The 23,092-nt window shown below is 32.0% G+C and overlaps 1 protein-coding gene across 5 annotated transcripts; it reads left to right on the top strand.

The window, feature by feature from the left end:
- Positions 1-988: 988 nt before the first annotated feature.
- LOC126865750 (reticulon-1-A) lies at positions 989-21,440 on the top strand. Of its 5 annotated transcripts, XM_050618616.1 has the most exons (7): positions 990-1,259; positions 1,407-2,165; positions 9,391-9,426; positions 17,442-17,649; positions 17,838-18,046; positions 18,436-18,541; positions 19,158-21,440. In XM_050618616.1, the coding sequence occupies exons 2-7, from the start codon at positions 1,433-1,435 to the stop codon at positions 19,207-19,209; spliced, it is 1,344 nt and encodes a 447-aa protein (XP_050474573.1). In that variant the 5' UTR covers positions 990-1,259; positions 1,407-1,432; the 3' UTR covers positions 19,210-21,440. The 5 variants fall into 5 exon arrangements, with proteins under 5 accessions (XP_050474574.1, XP_050474573.1, XP_050474572.1 ...); XM_050618615.1 differs by having other exon boundaries at positions 990-2,165; XM_050618618.1 differs by lacking the exons at positions 990-1,259; positions 1,407-2,165 and adding an exon at positions 4,473-4,900.
- Positions 21,441-23,092: the final 1,652 nt, after the last annotated feature.

The raw sequence follows: 23,092 nt of genomic DNA, 5'->3' as shown, positions 1-23,092 counted from the left end.
GCGCATATGCAATATATATATACATATGCACATATGTATATGATTAAACCTGCAACAACTTATAGGTAATAAATGAAATGTCTATACACGAGTAGGACAATTGTTAGTATTTTACTATTTGAAAAATGTGACGTATATTAATAAAGGATAGAAATGTTAGAATAACTCTCATATAAAAGAGTATAAGTTTCTTCATTCTTAAATTGTCTTATATTATTGCAATAAAAAATATTGAGATCATATTGAATGTGTATTCTAAAAAATTTCATTTGACATATATGCTTATATACTCTGTTTTATTAGTAGATATTAGAAATACTTGAAACAATAAGATGACCTACCCTATCAAAGGATATGAAAAATAAAAAAAGGAACGTTATATATTAAAAGTAGATTTAAATCAAACGATTAAAAAGATAAACTTCTGAATAATTTTCGAGATCGAATGTGTTATATGAATTATAGTATTTTTTGTTATTTCTTACTAATATTTTACAAATATGACACATCTAGGATCATTATACACGTCTATGTATTCTTCCAACGTGACTCATTACCCATTGTCCTAAACTGTAAGACCCCTCCAGTCCCTTCTTTCTAACTATATGGTGGGGACAACTATCAATTCTCATTGGCTACGTCAGGAACGGACGGTACTTATCGGACCCCAGACTCAATATTATCTTTTTAAGATTGTTAATACATAAAAGTTATCTTCTTAACATTTAATAAAAACAGACAATATGTAATGTATTTTGCATTAAAGAGCGCTATAGTTTTGCAATTTGTTATTAAGATACATTATTTTATATTTTTATTCTAAGAATCATTTAAAGGACCATAAATGAATGAAATATGTGATATGTATAAGTGAGTATAGAATTTTCAAAAATTTTAAAATCATTCTCTGAGTTTATTAAAGTCGTCACCCAATATGTGTACATTCCTGATGCAGACAGGAATAGGTGGGGCGGAAACCCTCTTACTACGCACACCCCGTGAGATACTCCGCCGGAGAACATGTTTCAGAATCGAATTCACCCGTGGAAGAGTGAGCGTTAAAACAGTTTTTCATTTTCAATGTCTACCGCTTATTGTTAATGTTTGAATAAATTATTGTGCATCGCTTAATAATAAGTAAAATAGTTATAACGAAATAAGAGCTGTTAAAGTCTTCGATTTTAAAAAATTCAAGGAACGTGAGATTGTAACAAGAAAGGTGATCAAAACGTAACGAAACGTCAACACTATCGTTGCAGGTAACAGTTTTTAGAGACTGTTCTAATTGTTAATAATTTTGAGAATTTTTAAGTTTAAAAAGAAAAATATCGCGAAGAGATATTACAAAGAAAATTAACGAAGAAATATCGGTAACGTCCTAAAGGAAAAGTTGAATTCTATGACAGGATAACACTCCTCGCGTGCAGCAAAGATGGCCGAGTTGAAGGAGCAACCAATCAGGAGAGAGCACGATTCGATGGACGATTTTGAGCACCTCGAACACGTCCAGGATGGGCAATCAACCCACCTTGAAACTCATACCGAGAAAGTAGATAGAAGTGCGAAGGATAATTTCGATATGGATCAAGATATGATCAACTTTTCCTTGAATCAATCATTAAATGAACCAGAAGATTCTAAAAAAGCGACTATGTTATTATTGGAGTCAGAAAAAGGAAAACCGGCTGAGGAAAGTAATTTTGAGGTTAGATCAAAGGAACCGGAATTCGACTTGTTATCAGGCAAAATAGAGGACCAATCGGACGTTATGAAAATCGATCCGGTTACTAAACAGGCAGATGAGAAGCAAGAGATCGCCGAAAAGGAAGAAGTTAAGGAAACCAAAATTCCAGATCGCGAACCAGAAATTCCTCCCTCTACTGAGAAAAAATTGGATAATTCATGGAATGTTATTGAAAAATCTCCACCTGTTTCGGAGTCAATTTCGAAACCAGAGAGAAAAGCAGAAAGTGTAAGTGAGTATGTGGTTGAGCATGTAGAGAAAAAGGAACGGATCAGTGCACCAGAAACCGGGGAATCGGAATTTGAGTCCGAAATCGAAGCATCACCGGCAAAGAGTTTCAAATCGATCAAGCAGGAAGTAAGACGAGAACCGATAGAAGTGGAAATTGCTCCAAAGGAGATTTTCAGTAGCATGGGAATCGGTGAGTACATTTACATTTTTAATAAATAATTAAGTCGATAGTTTGTAAAGGAAATAGTAATATAATTAGACTGATATTATGTGATATATATCGATATGAATAAAATAGTATAAGTCATCTAATGAGGTTAAGTAAAAATTTGTTAGGTCTTATATACAGTCTTTTTTTTTATTTCGATCATATATGAAAATATTTTATATTACTAGGAAGAATATTTTATAGTCAATGTTCTTGAGATGACGACCTCCAAAGTCTCGAAAGCATGAACGATTAGTACGAAATGTTAATTAATTTAGCATCTTTGCACGAAGTGAACCATGCTTCCGCTTGGCTACAGCGTCATTGCGTTTGTGAGCTGTAATGATGTGATTAGTTATTCCAAGCACATCATACACCTCTTTAAGACATCTTTACTCTTTCATCAGCTTCATAAGAAATTAATCCGCAAGAAATATCTTAATCCGAATTTTTAATAATTAGTTTTTTTTAATTGTTAAATTTCTTCTCAGTTTCATAAAATACTCGAGAAAATAAACAAATGTTTCATAACAATTCAATACTGAGAAATGACTACTCACAAAAGCATTGTAAAAATCCAGACAAGAAATCATGTATTGTGTCATTTTGTACAAGAGAGAATGTGTCAATGTTTTACGTGAAGTCTTAGCCATTATTAATACCCTTTATTGTGTACGATTGCGCCATTTACGGCAAACTTAGATAATTGGTATTTTGCTTATCATTTTAATATGATACAAATCATATCGCCCCAAGATAGTGGCGTCTTTATACCGTTACTTATGATATATGATGTACTTAGTATAACGGTAACCAAAGATTTCGCGGTTGAATTTCTATGTAGTTTGCATATTCATGGTTCTTCTCCCTATATTAACATCTTATTACGAATAACTTATTAGATTAACATTATTCTTTATTTTACGATTATAATCTCTCGTGCATTGGTTAAGTGCGTATGAAGTAAATTATAGTGCAATAGATTCGCTATTAATAATATGTGCTATAGATTTGTTTCGAATAAAATGTCAACAGCCAAGTAACAAATTATCGATTCTTAAATATATTCGTATGTAGGTGTGTACCATTAAGGAACTATGTAATGAATAAGTGTATGATATTCGTTGAGTGACCGATTTTCAACTGCTTTCACTTAAACATTTCGAACAATAGCACTCTTCAAATAATATAACTTTTATCTGGACATTTAATTTATATTTGAAAAATGAAACAATTCCAATGTCGCATTGAAAAATCACTAGAAAAAGAGAGAATTAAATGTTTTACATCTTTAATGAAATAGCATGTTTCTATATCTTTTTATTTATATTAGTATTTGTATAGTATATTAGGTTACACCATGAAAAAAGAGATATGTACTCATTTTGCGTGTATGGTTTCTACGTTGGATCGAAGTAACCCGTATCTTCTCACCATATTGATCCGCAGCAGGGATACCTTACGACCTCTTTTGATTGAACCAATGGGAACAGCCAAGCCCATGGGAAAATAGTCTGTATAAAGATGCATTTTACAATTAAAAATTTGCACATAATAGGCAACATATTCAATATTAAGCTGTTCAAATTTATATCGATAAAATTGTAGTACTAATTGAAAATCATTCTTTATGCGTCGTGCTCTTAACCGAAGCCGCTTTTTCGTTCTTCAAGAAGATATTTTTACTCATGATTTCAGTACGAAAAATTTCAGGCGCCTGACTCATGAATTATTTCCGATCGCCGTACATTATTGTAGTATGTCACGTTTTTCTTGTCAACTGTTTCAGAATATTCGCCACAAAATAATATTTTAACACCATATCTGATCATAAACTAATAGTTACCACAGATATTTTATAAATTCAAAATATAAGGATTACTGTAGTCAATAAGAACTATAAGTTCTTAAAAAGAAATTGTGGAACGTAAAAAAATAATAATACTTTATTTTTTATTTTCTTTCAAACATAAATTATCGATTTATTCATTTCTAAAAATTTCAAATTTTCATGCAACAATTTGTTTTAGTAGATACACCTGTTTCTACTCGAATGGATTGCCTATTTATATTTTGAATTCCGCGTCATCTAATGTTTTCCGTTGAAACTCACTAGACCCTACCAGTGTTGAAGGCGCCATCTCCTATCAACAAAAGTAACTAGTTATACTTCATCCGAACCGTACCCGAAGCCTTATCGTCTCCCTATGCACCTAGCAATGGCGCGTCGAGGTGGTGGGGATATCTGGAACTGTCCACGGGTCGATAATACTCGTCAGTCCTGTTCTCGCCTCAAAGCATAGTGTGTCGTTAGGGAATCGCAATATCAATATTACACGAACTATTATTTTTCCCCTGATAGATTTGTCCAAAATCATTTCGTGTATCAAAGGCAGATAGAATAAGTCGGAACGAGTTATTCGAATGCGAACAAGCGAGTAGAGTCAGTGAAAAAAGAATAAAAGGGTGGAAGAAACGGGGAAAGTAAAGAGCTAGTAGCAGAAAGTGCGTCGTTGCGACTATCAGAGTGGGTTGTTGGGGTAGTGCTCGAATGCGAGTCGTCCTTGGTTCGACTGAGACACAAGGTTAGGGAATAATGAGAATGGAGCCAGCATGCCCTATGTCTCCTGAAAAAGAGAAAGAAGATTCCGATGTGGTTTGCAAAGAATCATGCATCGCCAATGGCAATTCTTGCTTCTGGAATATTCTTCATCCATGTATGTTAATTTTTCCATTTTTTTCTCATTTGACGTCGACTAGGAGATATAACATATTCAAAGTATAGTATGAGTCAAGATATATAGCGAGATCACAAATTGAACCATCGAGAAGTGGTATAGATGATCCTATGGCTGGCCTTATAGCCGCAGCTCATTTTAAAATCAAATGTATATTGCATTTCTAGGGTTCCGCACAATAAAAAATAGCGACATCTTATGATTAACGCTGTTTTATTTGAGAAAGAGAGATTGTAATATGTAGTATAAATTTAATTTTGATATACTTTATAAAATGGATTGTTTCTGTAACTGTCTCTAAATACCGAACCCAGATCATTTTGACCTAGTGTTGTAGTGTACTACACATATTTGTATTCTTATCGTTCTGATATAAACAATCGTGTCGTGTAGATATATATCACGTATTGCTTGAAAATGTTTTGAGAAAATAATTGCATACGTATAACAAAACTCATATAATGTATATTATGTGTTGTTATGACGTGCTTCTGAAATGTCCGGCTTCCAAAGGTTTACAATTTCTTTGTACGAACCTCTCAGAACTTTTTTGCTACTATCTCTCTCAATTTGCTTGTTTTGATAAAGAAATATGTTCATTTTAACTTCTAACAGATTTTACGCTATAGCCTGGTTTCATCTTGGCTCATACTATAATACGAAACAGGTAGCTCAGTGGTTTGACGTCGGAAACGAGGTGCAATTTATCAGCAGTAGGGCGCGTACTAGTTACAGTAGCTTTATCATGTAATTGATAAATTATTTTACGTCTACATTATGTAAAATGAACGTATATGACAGAGATAAAGAAAATATAAAGTTGCGTTTATTTAATATTATTTAATATTCTTATTTAATATTATATAATGTTACAGAATTATGTCGTAGTATAATATTATAGACATCGTTATACAATGCGATTAAATACTTGTACATTAGATGAAGGAGATTTTTTATTGAAACTGTTAAGATATTGAAATTTCTTTTATTGTTTACTGTTTTTTTTTAAATACAATACTATGTGTGGTTCTTAGAGATAAATATTAGAGAGATATTGGAGATAATAAATTTTCAAGGCCGCAATGTTTACCAATGGGTTATAGGGTTTCATGAGAAGTTAACGCAAAAGCGATCCTAATGTTCTTTAAAGAGCTGATTTATCATGATACATGGTTAAAGTTCTTTGTTCTTTTTATGAAAATATTGATTGCTACAGAAATTACACCATCATTTATTAATAACCTGTTTTTCATTAGTGAAACACGCAAGTATTGTTTGATATTTATGCATAGACTGAAATATTTTTTTATCCTAAATTCATATCGTGCTTTCCAACGTAAATTCACGTTGTGCTTTCCAATATAAATATGTAATTTAATACAATCTAGTTTATTACTATTTTCAATTGTTGCAATTTCCTCGAGATCTTAGAAACTTAATTAATTACAAAAATAACTTACATAAATCATTATGCATTTATTTCTCAACAAATATTTGTTTCTTTCTTTGTACAAAAAAATCAGCACAATTTCTTTGTCTTGTATCTTATTACAATCGTTTCATTAAAAAATTCTTTTTTAATTCAACTTTAGTCAGATAATGATTCTTCTGCTAATTATATTTCTTTTAAGATATGTTACTCAATAGAGGAATAAATAATAAAAAAGGACAAAGTCCTCTAATTTTAATACTGAGATAAAGCCGCGTTTATCACAGGGAACTTGTTGTTTATCGTGTAAGTCATTCAGATAGCATGTCGTATGCGTTATTAAATATAAAAACAAAGAGAAAGCGCGAAAAAGAGAAAAGTGAAAAAACTAGATAATTATATAGCTCCGGGTGCATCGACTGTCTGACATGCGCAGTGGAAACGCGATTTGTAAGTGGGTTATTGATCGTCGGCTATCGGTTTTTATAAATATATTGCACACTTTATATTGTAAATAGCAATTTTTGATAATAAAATATAAAAAAAGGACATCGATCGAATTTTTATTTTCATTCATACATGACATATACATATATAAAAAAGATATACATGAAATGATATACTTCTAGTTTAAGAGATATTATTAAGAGATATCTTTTAATTATTATTTTGTAATTAACGGATGGGCACAGTTATAATATAAAAAAACAATTGGAGATTTTCAAGTGCCCGATATCTTATCACAAAATTATTATGGAATTTTTTTACGTTATCATATGAATTGAAGTTTGCATATTTGATTAGCAATAATCGTCGTAGTTGGATGCAAAAATAGTATCGGCACTCGGGAAGTATAATTGAATTGACATTGTAGAAATTAGGGATAATTCGTGTTGCTTCGAAATTTAAATAGTCATTGTGTTTGTCTGTGTGTCTATATTCAGGAGTTTTTTCGTTAAAAAAGAAATCACTTTTCATCAGGTATGATCAATAAATATAACAGGTCAGCAATTATCTCTAATTACATGGAATCAACCTACGATCATGATTAGATATATTGAAAGCACGAGTTACATAAGATAAGCATATATATAACTCGAAGTAACGTTACGTATGTATAATACAAGATATTCCATGTCTTTAGAAATGTTTTTTGATAACAGTTATGAGATTAAGGAATGGATATTTACTCTAACAAATCTAATTTATGTATTCGTTTGTCGAAAATCGCGTTGATAAAAAAAAAAAAAATTCGTTGGATCTCTAATTCGAAAAACAAATACGAAATTCTATTTTTATATAAATTACAGTGAAATTAATAATAATAACCTTGTTCATTCTTTTATAACGGTTTTGAAAGAGGACTTTTCGTTAGAAATTCTCTCGTAACAAACACTAAAATTCAGAGGGTCTGTTGGCTTTTTCCTTGTGTTTTAAAATAAAATAGATTAATGATGAGTAATAAATACAAATAGCGAATGAAATAAACAGAATTAAAATAAATTAGTCTTAAATTATAGAGAAGTAAAAAATTCTTTCTTTTTTTTATTTCTTTATCTTGTTTTCTGGATCTATGAGACTTGCGCTGGTGGTGTACTGTTTTAATTTTTTATTACAAAGTTATAAAAAAGATAGGAAATATTTTATTTAGACAAATTCACTGTATCATTTACCAGGGACTAGATATTACATGTGCAAATTTTAAGACAAGTCATTTGGTCGAAGTACGTAGATATCGAGATAGAAGTCGAGGTCAATGATTGCGCAACACCGTGCAGTGTGCTAATTACACTGACAATGAATGCTGCCAATCGATTAGGTGCTATTTAACTGCCACTCCTGAAATCTTTTGATATATTATTCCCAAAAATTATACGAAAATTTGTATAACTAGTTTTGATATTTTTATATATGTATATGTACTAATTTCTTTGCAGAAAAAATCCAATTTAATTTTTTCAGATGACAAACTAAAATTGTTGATAGATCTTTAAGAGAATAATTTAAAAAAGAATAATAATAATAATAATACATATTTCCGTTATGCAACGAGCCATTGTACGATCAATAATTCTTATTGTTACATTTGACTAACGGGATGGGTTAAATCACCGACTGTGAGAGAAAAAATTACATAGTAGGAAAGCATTAGGAAATTGAAATGAACGAGAGTTTGATTTTATGCTAATGATACCGACAATGAGTGAACACGTGCAACTGTTCTTGAATGAATCTAGATTGATAGATGATCTAGATTGATTTAGATGAGTCTAAATATTTTTACTTATCATTGATATAAAATGCCCGTATTTATCGAATTTCTTTTTTTATAACATTTTTCATTAAATTGATCAGAATTATTTACGTCTCGATCGATATCGTTTCTTTGTACAATAAATGATAACTGTTTGAATTAGGCTGATTAATCTTTTTAGAATAGAATTGTTTATAAGCTTTGGACAATATTTTTTATTTATTATGTACAATAGAAACACGCCTTTCTACTGATATTTCTTTAAGGAAGACATAGTTCACTAAAATGTATAACTACTCATATAACTAATTAATAAGTTTAAAAAGATTAATTTTGGAGTAACCTATTTTAGTTTATATTCTATTTTTTACGTGATAAATACTATTAACGGTGTTTATCATGTAAGATAGAGGAGATAAATTGAAATTATATAGCTACTGTAATATTAAGTAACTTAACTCAGAAAATGTAGCTCAAATTGTAGTCACCTATTATAACCCACATCATTTTTAGAAAATACTATTACTGATAAGACTAATTTCGTAGTATTTTCGTTACCACCTAATGACAAAATCCGCGATCACCTAATTGCCAAGCCAATATTATAACGATAAAGTGTTCATTATAAAGAAATGTCATCGCTATCTTTATTATTATTATACAGCATTGAGAATATTTTTTTTATTGTTATTGCCATTCGTCCATTTCTCACAGATCATCGTAAAGTAATTATATAGAACTATATCAATCACACAAACTAACATAATTCGATTCTGTTCTTTACAGACGCATGGTTTAATCCTGATAGACTGAATCCAAAAGGTAAGACGCCAAACTCGATGTCGATGTCCATTCGTTCGCTTCTATGTGTTGAGCAGTATATTTATATAATCGCTACATGTTTTGTCAAATTTTTGTCTTTTTTTTTAAATGTGTACTTGTGTTTTATGCTCCTAATACCTATAGAGTAGACGTAAGACAAAAAAAAAGGGGGAGGCGAGAGAGAACGCTATTTGTGATTTATTTATTGTATATAGGATGACCCACTTGGAGCTTATAGAAGTATTTCTATATATAAATATAATAAATATAAAATATAGCTTTAATGAAAAAAAGGTATCATTTTCGTGTCGATTATATCCAGTTCAAATTTTAATGTAATGAAACTGGACAATTGATAAATGTTTCAATAGAAAGAATTTTTAGTAAAAATGATATTCTACATTTGGTATTGTTTAATCCTGTTGTATCTTTTGGTGTCGTTTTCGATTTTGATAATGAACCCGACCAGTCCAATGCCCTTTTATCGTTAAAAATGTCCTAGCTTCGAGAAAAGTACAAGAAAAATGTTATTTTTGTGCTCGTATTTGTTGAAACAATAGTGACATTGAAATGAGAAATGTACCTACAAATTCAAAGACCGTAGTAGGATTAAGATAACTTTTATACAGAGAAATTATCCGAAATTTGATGTAAAGCCACGTTGAGACATGTTCATTGTTAGGTGAAATATACTATAATTCATATAATACACTTTTGAGGCAAAGATTTTATTTGTCATCGAATTTGCTAAAATACGAAAGATTGCAGAATTTTCAATGATAAATCGAACAATAAACAGCTTGTAACAATTACTTATATCCATGTATATGAACGAAAGACCTTTGTACTGGCTGTATAATTCCCTCTACGAGATTGCATATTTATTATCTAAACACTTCTGCATCGTGTTTTTTTTTCCTGTATGTATTATTCCATACGTGTAATTCATTGTTGACCGATAATTTAACACTATAACTCCAATATATTCCACGGAAACAAGAATGCAAGAGAATTGTACCATGTAAATCATATTCATCAGACAATGAAAATGCAGATGCAGCAAGACTCTTGGAAATCGTTATTTCACGAGTAAAGTTGTACATTCACTACGTCATTCATGTCGCCAACTTGTGAAACGTTATTTTCGTTACAAAGTCTGGTAAGTATTCAAAGTACAAGAAGAGTTATCAAGACACCACTTTGGTCGTACAATAGGTTACTTTTATCGAACTTCCTTCTAAAGACATTAACGATTCTTGTTTCTTTGTACTCCAATATATCTCTATGAGCAACTTTAAACATAGTGCACTATCATTCGAAAGCTTGGGGTCATTATATGACCTTTCTATCTAATCTCTGTCTTGATAAAAATGATGGACGGAATTTCATGCATTCACAAAATTTGTTTATTAAATCTCTCTTGAATTAATAAGAAATTAATTAACCTCGGCAAATCTTTGAAAGTCTATACATAAATATGACTTCTCATTTGAATGTATTGTTCGTAATAGTTCGACTGCGGATATTTATACAAATTTACATTTCCCATGAATGTATAAACATCTACCAATTAAATCTACAACAGACTAAGGAAAAAGTGCTGAAAAAAATATTTTAACAAATCATCAACTATTACTACTTTTTACTACACAATTTAATAATAGGTAACATATCTTTGCTTCAAGATATTAGCACAAAATGGCACGTGATCATTGACGTAGTTCTTGTTGTAATTTCAGAAAAATCGACTCCGTCAGTGGCTCTATAGATATACGAGGATAGTACTTAGAATCTGGTTCCTTTGTTCCCTCGAGTGTCAGTGGTATTGATTTTCCCTTTGAAGACTACAGAGGCAAGAGCAATCTATGTATGTGTGTATGGGTCAAGTACCTCGTGAAGAGTACATACCAAAGAAGTCTGAGTTGTGACTATTGTTGGATGCTTGCATTTAGGATGATATTGGAATGATATTAATCCTCTGAGGTTCGATGACCTGGCTATGAATTTTTGTAGACTCCTCTGACGTCAATCGTTTGTGTGTTTCGTCATGATAATTCAATCTAGCGCGTAGAGTGTCGATTGCAATCTAGTAATTGCACAATATGTTACTCTGACAGTTTGGATCCGCTTCTCGAATCTTGAGTTCTATGTTACGATCAGCTAACTTCCTTAACGACTGTGGATAAAGCTAATAGCAACAGTTGATTGTGTTACTATCGTGTCTTGATTTGCGACTTGGAAAATTTTTTGTTGGATAACTCGCGTGAGAAATAGAGGATCTTGCCAATTATCCATCGCGTCATTCACAAATGTTACTTGACAATGTTAGGTCTAGGTGATCTGAGTAGACTAGATAGACCCGATGAATATTGTCCCAAAATTTTCTATATTAATTCTCGTAGCAACGCAGACTATTTTTTAATTTTCGTTAAATTTCAGTTTTTCTTTTTCAATCTTCAATTGAAAATGTACAAAATAATTTAGAGATTATTCACATAGCTCTGCTTATTATAATATGTATTATACAGGCTGTTGCGACTTTTCCCTACAAACTGTGATGACTTAACCTATAGGAAAAAATAAGGTAAAAAGCGTTATATAAAGTTTGTCAATAAATATTTTGTTACAGTGTTATAAACAAATATCGTATGCATGAAACAGGTAACAACGCATTTTCTATTATAGCAAACAGAATGTCAACTGTGTTTATCTGATTTGCGTAGTTACATGCTTTTTATGACTCTCTAACATCCTTGCTTATTCGAATATTTTTACCAGCCGTTAGTACTGAACTATTAAATACAGTAAAGGTAATCGTTTCTTATTGTTATTATATTCTACAACTATTTTAACGACACGGAATTGTTACTACACGATAAAAAAATATGTAATTACGCTGACAAAATAATACGATTGACTTTTGTGTGCTGGAATAGAAAATGCGTTGTTACCTGTTTCATGCATACAATATTTGTTTATAACTCTGTAACAAAGTGTTTACTCACAAACTTTATATAACATCCTTTTCTTAGTTTTGCCTATAGGTTAAGCTCTCGCATTTTATCGGGGAAAAAGTGGGACATCCTGTATGTTACGGTATGTTTATTATATAAAAAGAAGTACTCGTTCAGGAAGTTTCCTCAAATGAAAACGATCAAACATCGAGCATTCAAAAACATATATCTAAACATACAACCAATGTATCACTTCTAATCTATTCGGAACAAAACAACACCCTTTTCAATCACCAACCAAGACATTGCCCATCGTATTTCCAATTCAGGTCTGGGTCAAGCAACTGATATTGTCTCGTATCTCCTCGGATATCCCCCTAATCAAACATATACACGCAAGATCTATGTTCCAGTCGCCTTGTAAACCATTTAAACGAGCCCTTTACATTTTTACAAAGGAATCCTGTCCCTTTTGTTCCCGTTCATTGAAATTTCGATGCAGTCGGACAGATTCGTGTCGCGGTTAGAATCCAAAAAAGCCGGAGACGATTGGCGGCCGTAGCCGGGTTTAAATATAGTATCCGGCCGGGTTTGAGGCTGCTGGTGTTCTGCCAGAAATCTCGAAGGGAACTCTCGCTTTCCGCTCGGCGAGCCCGCAGTCTATCTCTACCGCGGAGTGTGTGTCGCGTTTCTACGTTGGTTTTCCTAGCAAGGTTTCCTTCATCGCCGTGTACGATCCGTTTATCCTCTCGCCGCCAGTGTCTTCTCTCTTCGAGGTGTCCCTCGAGCTCTAGAGGAGGGAGGAAGAAGCGGAGACAAGGGAGGGAAACATGGCAATCACGAGGGAGGAACGTGAGTAAGAGTGTCACAAAGGGTTGTTCGAATCTGAATTGATAGAGACGCAGGTATATACACCGAGGAGGTTGATAGGTTGCCAGTTTGAGAAAGAAACTGCGCAGACGTGGTTACATCAGAGATCCGGGGTGGGGTTTTTTGGAAATGTTAATGATTTTTGCGATCCGCTGAAAACAGGATTGAAATCTTAGGGTTCAACTATAACAAATCGAAATTTCGAAGAATTTTAGAAGAATAGGAGGTAGTAATTGTTTGGTTGGTTAGATATTGAGTTTGCAATCAGAAAACTAGGAATTTTATTGTTCGAAGTCGATCGAAAGCGAAAGCTTTTGATAATGCCGGTAATCGGGGTTCTTTGGATCAAACTAGAAATTCAGCAAAGATATCAGGATCACGAATTTTTCGATTGTTTAAAGATTGAATTGGTGATAATTGCAAGAGTTAGACTTCTAATGAAGGATGAAATTATTTAAAGGCTGAATCAAATAGTCTGGAGAGAATGTGTGAATTTGATTAGTGAATGGAAGGAACCTTTCAGAGGACTAGTATAATTGATATATTTATTTGAAGGTATTTCGACGAAACATTGGAGAAAGAGAAGCGTAGCTGTTATGAGAATCTTTTGTTAATAATTCTTTTTGAGTACTTTTAAAGACCAGAGCATTGCACTGTTTGCTTTGAAACACTGTTACTTTTAGCGCTTGGACGCGATCCAAAGCAGCCAAAAGAATCGAATTCTTTGTCAAATCTCATCGAGAAAATCGATACCGTCTCGTGAAACTTATCCTGCCTGAAGCCACTGTCGCATTGCGACAGTTCCGCTGGAAGATGAATACGAAACCGTTTTAAAAAAATCTCAAATCGTTTCACGATACTCTGGATAATATTCTTCTTCGCGTATCAAAATTTTAAGAATAGGAAATAGGAAAAAACTGAGATTCTCATTTTTCTAACGCAACCAATAATATAGCAGAAAATGACTTCATTTTCTTGCGAGAGTGAAACTCACAAGTCATCACATATTATAGTAAAAAATATTTTCTTCGTACTTTGACAAAATTTTACGTCAGAAATACTTTTCTGGGTTGATCGTTAGTTTTATGTGTAATTTAAGAAACCTTCGCGTGTACAACGGGAATATGATAGCAGGAAAAGAGAGATGGTAATTCTGAGTCAGGTATATGGTGTATAATTTCCTATGGGGGAAAGAAGCAAATGAAGGGTGAATTCGTGGAGGGTAAAATATCCGTTGGAAGGAATATTTCTGGGGATAGTAAGGGACGTCGAGGCAACGGCCGACACTGCGACGCCGGGCATCGCACTACCAGAGACATCTTATTGATTTTCTACCGCCAAACCGCGCCCGACCGTTCCCCTCTTTTCCTTCGATACGTGATACTTATGCACGACGTATCTCTATCTTCCTCGCTCTATTAAATTCTGTCCACGTCTGGATTTGTCCCAACTCCGACTCTGATTAAACCTCTTTAAGAGTTCGATACGTCTGGATCACGCAAACAATTATATCAATGTTAATATCTTATTGTTGCAGCCTCTAGAATCGGTCGTACAGGGACTGTTCGATACATGTAAAGAACATGAAGAGGATATTCGAAGATTTTTTATAGTTTATGATTTCAATAGTTTTATATAATAATTTTTTATAGTTTAAAATATATACTACGGGTGGAAATGAAAAAGACACAGACTACGTTCTAAATTATATTCGAAATATTTAATAGATATTTTAGTATAAAAGGGGATTAATTTAGAAAATTAAAGCTTAGAGTTTAGAGAATTACATTTCAAAATATGCGTTTGCCTATATTTTTAACACTTTTAAAATAATAATATCTAGAATTTCTATATGAATATTTTACAGTTTTAAAGAATATTGCCCTTTAAATATTTAATACATATTTTAGTATGGTCGAGGATTATTCTAGAGAATTAAATTCACAAAGAATTAAAACTTTCATAGTTCTTTACAATTTTGAAAAATATTGTCCCTCGAATATCTTTGTTTTAAACATTTTCTAAATATCTTAGCATACCCACCCTGCTAAATGTCGAATAGAAACTGATGCCAATTGACTAAAGCAACAACTTGATTATAATGCAGTAAACGATCAGAATATAATATTTAATTCTGCTCATGCTCAGTTACACGACAGGCTGAGCTTGCACGCATATTTCCACGGCGTATTATATCATATAGATTTCCATACAGAGTCTTCTAGTTGACATATTACACATCCGTTATAGTTTCTTTACAACCGGTCGCCGTGGAGGCATCAAATTCACAAAAGAAACGATAAAATATCATGATATTCGCTTATTTTCGCATTCTTCTGCGTATCTATTGCGACTAATCACTCTTGATATTGTCTTTAAAAATTCTATAACAGCAAAGACACTTTTAAAAGCTTTCAAATGCTTTAAATATAAAAGTACAAGATTAAATCTTCAAATTGCTGGTGAATTTTAGATTGAAGAGGATCGGATTTTCAACGAAATAGAACTTGTTCGATCAGGAATTGGAACAGATGACATAAATTCATTTGGCAGAATTACACGACGTTGAAGAGGCCTTGGAAATAGTTTAATAGACCGTCCTTTTTGGATTAGAGACAAAGCCGATGGCAAAATTCAAGAATTCACTAGGTCTCTATTATTAGGGGACCTTCAAGGCTGTTGACAATCGGTTGTTGTCATTAATCCTGATTCCTCGTATGTTTAATTACTTCAATATTTATCGTTTGTCTAAGATGTGTTGACTCTAGATTGTAGATCTATAATGTACGTTAAGTTTTATTGTTAATGTAATCAGAAGCGCAAATAGATACAAAATATGTATATTAAGACTCGAGGAAGACAGCAAGAGAAAAGCAATGTAAGATACTTCTCATGATCCCAAAGCATGATACCAAAATAGTATCATTGAGTACTCTATTGAGAGCTTCATAACATGAAAACTGATCCATATCTTGACTTACAGTCGAATGAAAATTAAACGTATTTATAAAAATAACTTTTAAGGCAGTTTCACAACTTCGTGATTTAATTAAACACAGTTCTATAATTCTAGATACAGCTCGAGCAATTGCGTAATATAATGAACGTACCACTACCAAAAAATTTATCTATAAAGCTATCAGATTAAATATAAATATCATTAAAATAACACCAAGATAAAAAGAATAGAATATCAGTACGATCCGTTTAAGGAAAAAATGTAGCAAATGATACCAAAAATATTCTCACGATTTTTAAGGAAGTTTGATAATGTCAGGTAAAAGTTACAGCCATTTCCTCCTTAATGACACTCATACATCAATCGTGATTAATGAAGTACTCTTCTAACGATTTACCTTTCCTTGTCCACTTTCCACTTCAGTGACTATTTTATTTGCGATTACTCTACCGGTTCCCTTTCCTCGTTTTTCTCCCATTCTAACTCGTTAGTATCTGCTTCCCTCTCCTACTCCTCATGCACACGTATCTTTGTAATATCACGAGGCATATAGAGAGCTCCATGTGTAAACGAAGCCGCGGAGAGAGTTGGCAGTTCTTGCTCAGCTTTCCTCGCTTTCGACTTCTTTTATACCATATCCTCTGCTCGTTCGTCGAAAATGGTACGAAAAAATAATTTAAGAACAGCCATCGAGGAGCTTCCCAACAGAGGTACCGGTGAGTCTTCGTCTTTTCTCTAGGAAAAAATCGATCTTCCACAAGATTTGTTAACATATGGTTCAGGAGCACGTGTTCGTACGAAAATATTGAGATGGACGGATTTTACTTGATCTGTATTGAATATAAGCTTGAGAATCTTAATAAGTGGTGTAATATTAATAATGTTTCTGTTATGATTTTGATCAGTTTCGGATAATACCTATATTGAACTTGTCTCGACGTTCAAAGATTTTATGTAGAAGAGAAAGATGATATGTGAACGTGGAATTTGTGATTTTAAGAAAATGGTCAACTTCGATAAGGGTCTCCCCTTCTGTACACTATCTGTTCTGTATACTATCCTTATTGCATATTTCCTGGATATCGAAACATGATGTTTTTTTTATTATTACGTATATTTGTGAATTAATAAGAATGTGAAAGCACTATGTATTGCAATAGATTGTATAATGAAAGTATAATAATTGCGAATTTGGAGATTCTAATAACGGTGTATTTTTTGTTTCGTTTTAGTGGCAGCTTTAATTTATTGGCGCGATCCAAAGAAATCAGGCCCCGTGTTCGGGTGTATACTCGGCGTGCTCCTCTCGCTGGCCTACTTCAGCTTGATAAGTGTTCTTGCTTATTTGTCACTTCTTATCCTCACAGGCACCGTTGCCTTTAGGATTCACAACACCGTTCTTCAAGCTATTCAGAAAACTTCCGATGGGCATCCTTTCCAGTAAGTATCCTGATTTCAAAGATAAAAGTCGGTAAAAATGAAATTTCTTATCCTAAAAAAAGAATTTTTCATTTGTCTTAAAACACCAGAAATATGAAACTTTTTGAAGATCAAGTAATTTCAGAAAAATTTGTGAAAAAGATTAAAATCTAAGCAATAACATATTGACAAGTTACTTATAATTTTAGGAACATTTTGGAAATGGATTTAACATTGCCCGCGGAGAAGGTGCACGAAGTGGCAGACGTGGCTGTTGCACACTTAAACGCAGCGGTCAGTGAACTTCGTAGGCTCTTCCTTGTCGAGGATTTCGTCGACTCTTTAAAATTTGGTGTCCTTCTTTGGTGTCTCACCTACGTGGGTTCTTGGTTCAATGGCATGACTCTAGTCATAATTGGTAAATTTTGTAAATTTCTCAAATATTCCATTTTCTGTTTTAATACAAGTCACACTAAGTTTGTGGTTTATCGACTGTTATGAAAATATGTTTAATCGAGACATTCTTAGTTTTCCTCTGTCTCTACAGTCAGGAAATAGTTGTACGTATACTTATCTAGAAATATTAATAGAACTGACGTCTTAACGAAATATTCAGCGTCAAGAGACTAAATTTGCGGTTTAACGGCATATCCGCACCCTCACTGAAATGTATAATGAGGTCATTGTTCTCGTTGAGCAATGTTAGAGCCCTCTTAATATTATCTAGACTATGTGATTGTTCGATATAAGCATGAATTTTGAAAAATCTAGCGCGTTCTATAACCAATTCAATTGATCTTTTCTTAGGAGTGGTTGCCTTATTCACACTGCCGAAGGTCTATGAGACAAATAAGGCACAAATTGACCAGAATCTAGCACTGGTACAAAGCAAAATCAACGATCTCACTACTAAGTAAGTTACAATTCATCAAATAATCTTCAGTATTTCACGCGTTTTAAAATAAAAACAAAACAGAGTTTTTTCTCAAATAATTCTGTATTATCCCGTATTATCTGATTTCAACACTTTCAATAACATAATTTAATTACAACAATATTTTCTTGGAAGTATTTTCCTATAATTGTAAATAAAGTAAAATATCACCTGATGATGTATTACATTGCGAATAGATTATATTTTGAAAGTAGCATATGTTCTCCCTGTAATCAGGCATTTGTTGCATAAAATATTAACGTTGCTTCGTGACAAATATAGAGTGGAAATGCTGCTGATGGTTCCCTCCGACTACTAACTGACAATTTTCGTTTTAATAGTAGATGTCCATCACGGTGCAGGACTCATTAAAATGATATTTTGAACTGGTTCTCTGTGTAAAGGGAAATGGGAATAGTTCTGTTCTCTAACTTGCTATACATTTACATATATAATTTGTATAAATATACTCATATTGCTAAATTAGAAGATGCATATTAATCTTCATTTAAAAAAATAAAATAAAATGGTATTTTTTATACAAATATAAATTCAAATTTTTTTAAAAACATCTATATTTTAATTGTCGTTTCAGAGTGAAAGCTGCGATACCGTTTGGCAAGAAAGAGTCAAAGAAGGAAGAATAAATGTGAGAATATATCATCACGCGGGGGCAAAAGAAGCTTAAGCGAATTTGTCGGACAATTGCGGAATCCATGCAAGAACGAAATACAGAGTGGTCACGTGAGAGAACCGAAAAGATAATGCAGAAGAACAAAATGAAATTAAAAAAGGAAATAAAGAACAAAACATATGAAGATCGAACGAAGAATGGTGAAAGGGAAATATTTAACAAAAATTGCAGAGTACTCAAAGAAACTAAACAACGGAGAAAAGATGAAATGTAACACCAGCGTCAAAAAGAAGAGCACAATGAAGACATATATATATATATAATACATATATATTATATATTATATTATATATTATATTATAATATATATATATATATATATTATAAATAATATACCAAGAAAACGAAAGATACAGAAAAATCAAGTTCTTAGCATTGTAAGATTTAAAGTAACTGGATAATTTTTTTAAATTCTGAAATTCCTATGTATGAAAAAATAAAAAATCGTAAAAAAGTAGCTACAATAGAAGCATGGCTTGCAAAGAAATTGTAATGGAAGATTATTGAAAATATATGTATATGTAAAAAAAAGAAGAAGGAAAAATAAAATTACCTAAAATGAATGGGTATCTCCAGAAGAACAAAGAGTTGGAAATGTGAAAAATCGCAATGAAAGAAACACTGCTTTGAAAAAAAGAACAGCGAGAAAAGATTACAAGGTAATAAGGAAAAGAATGCCTTTTCTCAATGTTTTGGAAGTTCGGCAGCTGGATTTCAATGTCCGACGATGTCGTAATGCGAGTTTTCCTTTTCTGGATCTATACAAGCTGTCCCTGTTAATCGAAATAAATGGAAAGAAGTAACATTTAGCGATTATGTTAATTTGTTGCAACGCGAGAGGCGAATAGAGCCCTTTGGTGTACTCTATGCAAAAACCATAAACGGTGCAATGCGTGTGTCTCTTAGGGGGTTCCCGGTTTTTCTTCCTTTTTTTTGTTTTTTTCCTCGCACTCTCCCACATCAGTCTAAACTGACCTTTCTTCTTTAAATAGAATGATATGCGGTCCCATTGAGATCAATCATGATTAATCATTTAGTTCTTAGAAAAAATTTTTTTAATTTCATAATAGAAGTTATTCAGAAATATCTTTGGCACAAAGATGACGAGAGGGGTGTTTTCCTTTTTCTTCTTTTAGCCATTAGCGTTTGAAATTTGTACTTTTCACCTTTTTTCTTTTTCTGATTGCATATTCATCAAGATGACTGAAATTGGTAATTTGTTTTGTAATAAAATATTGGTCTGTCTCTCATTTTTAGTAGTCTTACAATAAATTCAAACGAATACTGTTTACAAACTTGAATTTTATAACGAAAATTTTATGTAATGCTGTTTTATTCTTTAACATCACATAATAAATGCACGCATTGGAACGTATGACACTAATATTACATGATTATATTCAAATGTTAAGAATGAAATAATATAGGTGTCTTAAAGATATATGGAAAATCTTTTTGTTTTCAATAAATTTTGTTTATCTTCAACGATCTAGATAATTTCGTTATGAGAAACTGATCTAAAATCCATTTTAATATTTATTTTAAACAAAGCCTTCTAAGATTTCTACTATTTTTTTCAGTATGCGACTTTAAATCAGTTTCCTGGATTTTTATTTGTAACATAATATTCGTACTTGCTTTTAGAAGCATGTAAATATACATTCTACTTTTCTGTTTTTAATTTTGTTTCTTTAATAAAATATATTGGCGACTATTCCCGTTTTCATCTGTGAACCGGTATTTTCAAAAATGATTTATTTATGTTGTCTATAATATGTTCTTTAAGCTGCGTATAAAACACGTTACAACTTATATCTTACAATATATACGCATATTTACAGATATATTGCATCAGCATAAGTTAATACATCAAGAAATAAGGTTTATATAATTGTAAATACAGATCTTAAAATTCTATCAATTGTTTTAGCAAAAGCCTCTCGCTCTTTTTGCTATTGTTAAATGTTTCGTTTAAAAAATAAACAAAGGAAAGGATAATTGTTAACAGTAACAGTCAAATATGACCCTGAGAAAATAACTTAAAACTTCTACTTTATATATAATTAATTGCCTTTAAAAAGTCATTTTTTTATACAGGGGAAGAATGCGTTACATATGTATGAGTGGATGTAAAAAGAGGGACAAATAGACTGAGATAATAAAGAAAGATAAATTAGAAAGTTATTTGTTGTTGATGGTGTTACGAATGTTGCATATCTTGAATTAGTTTCTTAAATGACACTATAAATAATGTATGGGTACTATTTAATTAAAAATCTATTGATTTTTAATATACATAAGATTTCGAGTTTCTATGAAGTTTACATGTAGAAATTTAGCAGTTCTTTTCAATTAAATTGTACGAAGGATTAATTATAATTTGTATTATATTTGAAAATTTATTCTTTAAAAAATAAAGTAACTTTTATTACTTTACGACGAGCTGTTAAGAAAGCAGTTTGTTTTAGTAAATTATATTGTTAATTGGTAATTAATTTGCCTTTATACAACAATATACGCTATCGTTTTATAATCAATAATAATATATAATCAATAGTTCCATGGTTTTCAATTAATGGCCAATCGGAAATTTTTGTTGCTATAATATTCTATATTATCAACACAGATAGCACTTAATATGCGTCTTTTTCGATCATGATCTTTCAATTATTTTGCGATACTGATAAACAATCAGCTTTTTCAATGAGGTTATTTTTGTATTTGATGATTGAATACTGTTAAAATTATTGAAATACTATTGCAATAGCAAGACATCATAAATAGTGACTCTTTCTACAGTAATATTATTTTAACCAAGAGACAATTTAAAAAGCAATTTTTTTAATACTCGTTAGTGGGTCCGCATATCACTCGATTTCTGTGTCATCATTCATTAATAACTCTTGAAAAACACACACATGTGAGAATGATGAACGAGCGCGTGTGTATGTGAGTATGTGAGATTTAAAGAAGTAGCGCCGTCTGTTTTTTCTTCGGCGTTTTCGAAGATTCCTTTCTTCGAGCAATACAATTATCGCTATCACATTATTAAGTGTAATTATATAGTTAAACATTACGATTGAAAATTGTTGGCTGAATTGCGAATTTTTATTATAATATCGTTCCAAGCAAATCGACGCTGGTACCTGGAAATTTCATCCAAATTTTTTTTCACCGTGTAGCATCGTTGATCGATGTATCGTGAAGCATTAAAGGTTCATTCGCATGATTCCTTACGATGATACGATTTGACAGAGTCTCGATGAAATTCAATAACGGGTACCACCGTTAATCTTTACTTCAAAATATAACGTCCGCAAATGAGACAACTACGATGGGAAAGAAATGCGAGAAAAATAGACAGAGACGGAAGAAGAATCTTTATCAGAATGCAAATTGTAATACGCGTATCGCTTATTGACGTTTTCATTATCGCATCTGCATCCGCACGATTAATTTATAAATAAATTATATTAAATAAGACACTGAATTACGCGATTTGCTTTCTTTATATCCTCCATAATATCTAGTTCAAATCAACTAATATAGTATTCTAAAATAGTAAGTAGCCATTTTATTATATAATATTTTTGACGATACGATAAAGCAGCTATTACATTCGTATCTCGTTTATTAGTACGTGAAATATAGGATAGACCTTTCTTTTTTGTCGTAGAATTTAGACCGATAACATAATAAGATCACGTTAACTGATCGTGGATTTGGATGTGACCAATTACCGAAGGAAACAGCTCTAGGACCTAGGAACTAGGAAATTTTCAGTACATATGTATCTCTTAGTTTCAAAAAGTAGTGGGGATAGCAACAGCCAGTTA

Source organism: Bombus huntii, chromosome 5 (genome assembly GCF_024542735.1).
Source record: "Bombus huntii isolate Logan2020A chromosome 5, iyBomHunt1.1, whole genome shotgun sequence".
Lineage (NCBI taxonomy): Eukaryota > Metazoa > Arthropoda > Insecta > Hymenoptera > Apidae > Bombus > Bombus huntii.
The sequence above is the reverse complement of the archived record's forward strand: the minus strand, read 5'-3'. Positions and strand labels throughout refer to the sequence as shown.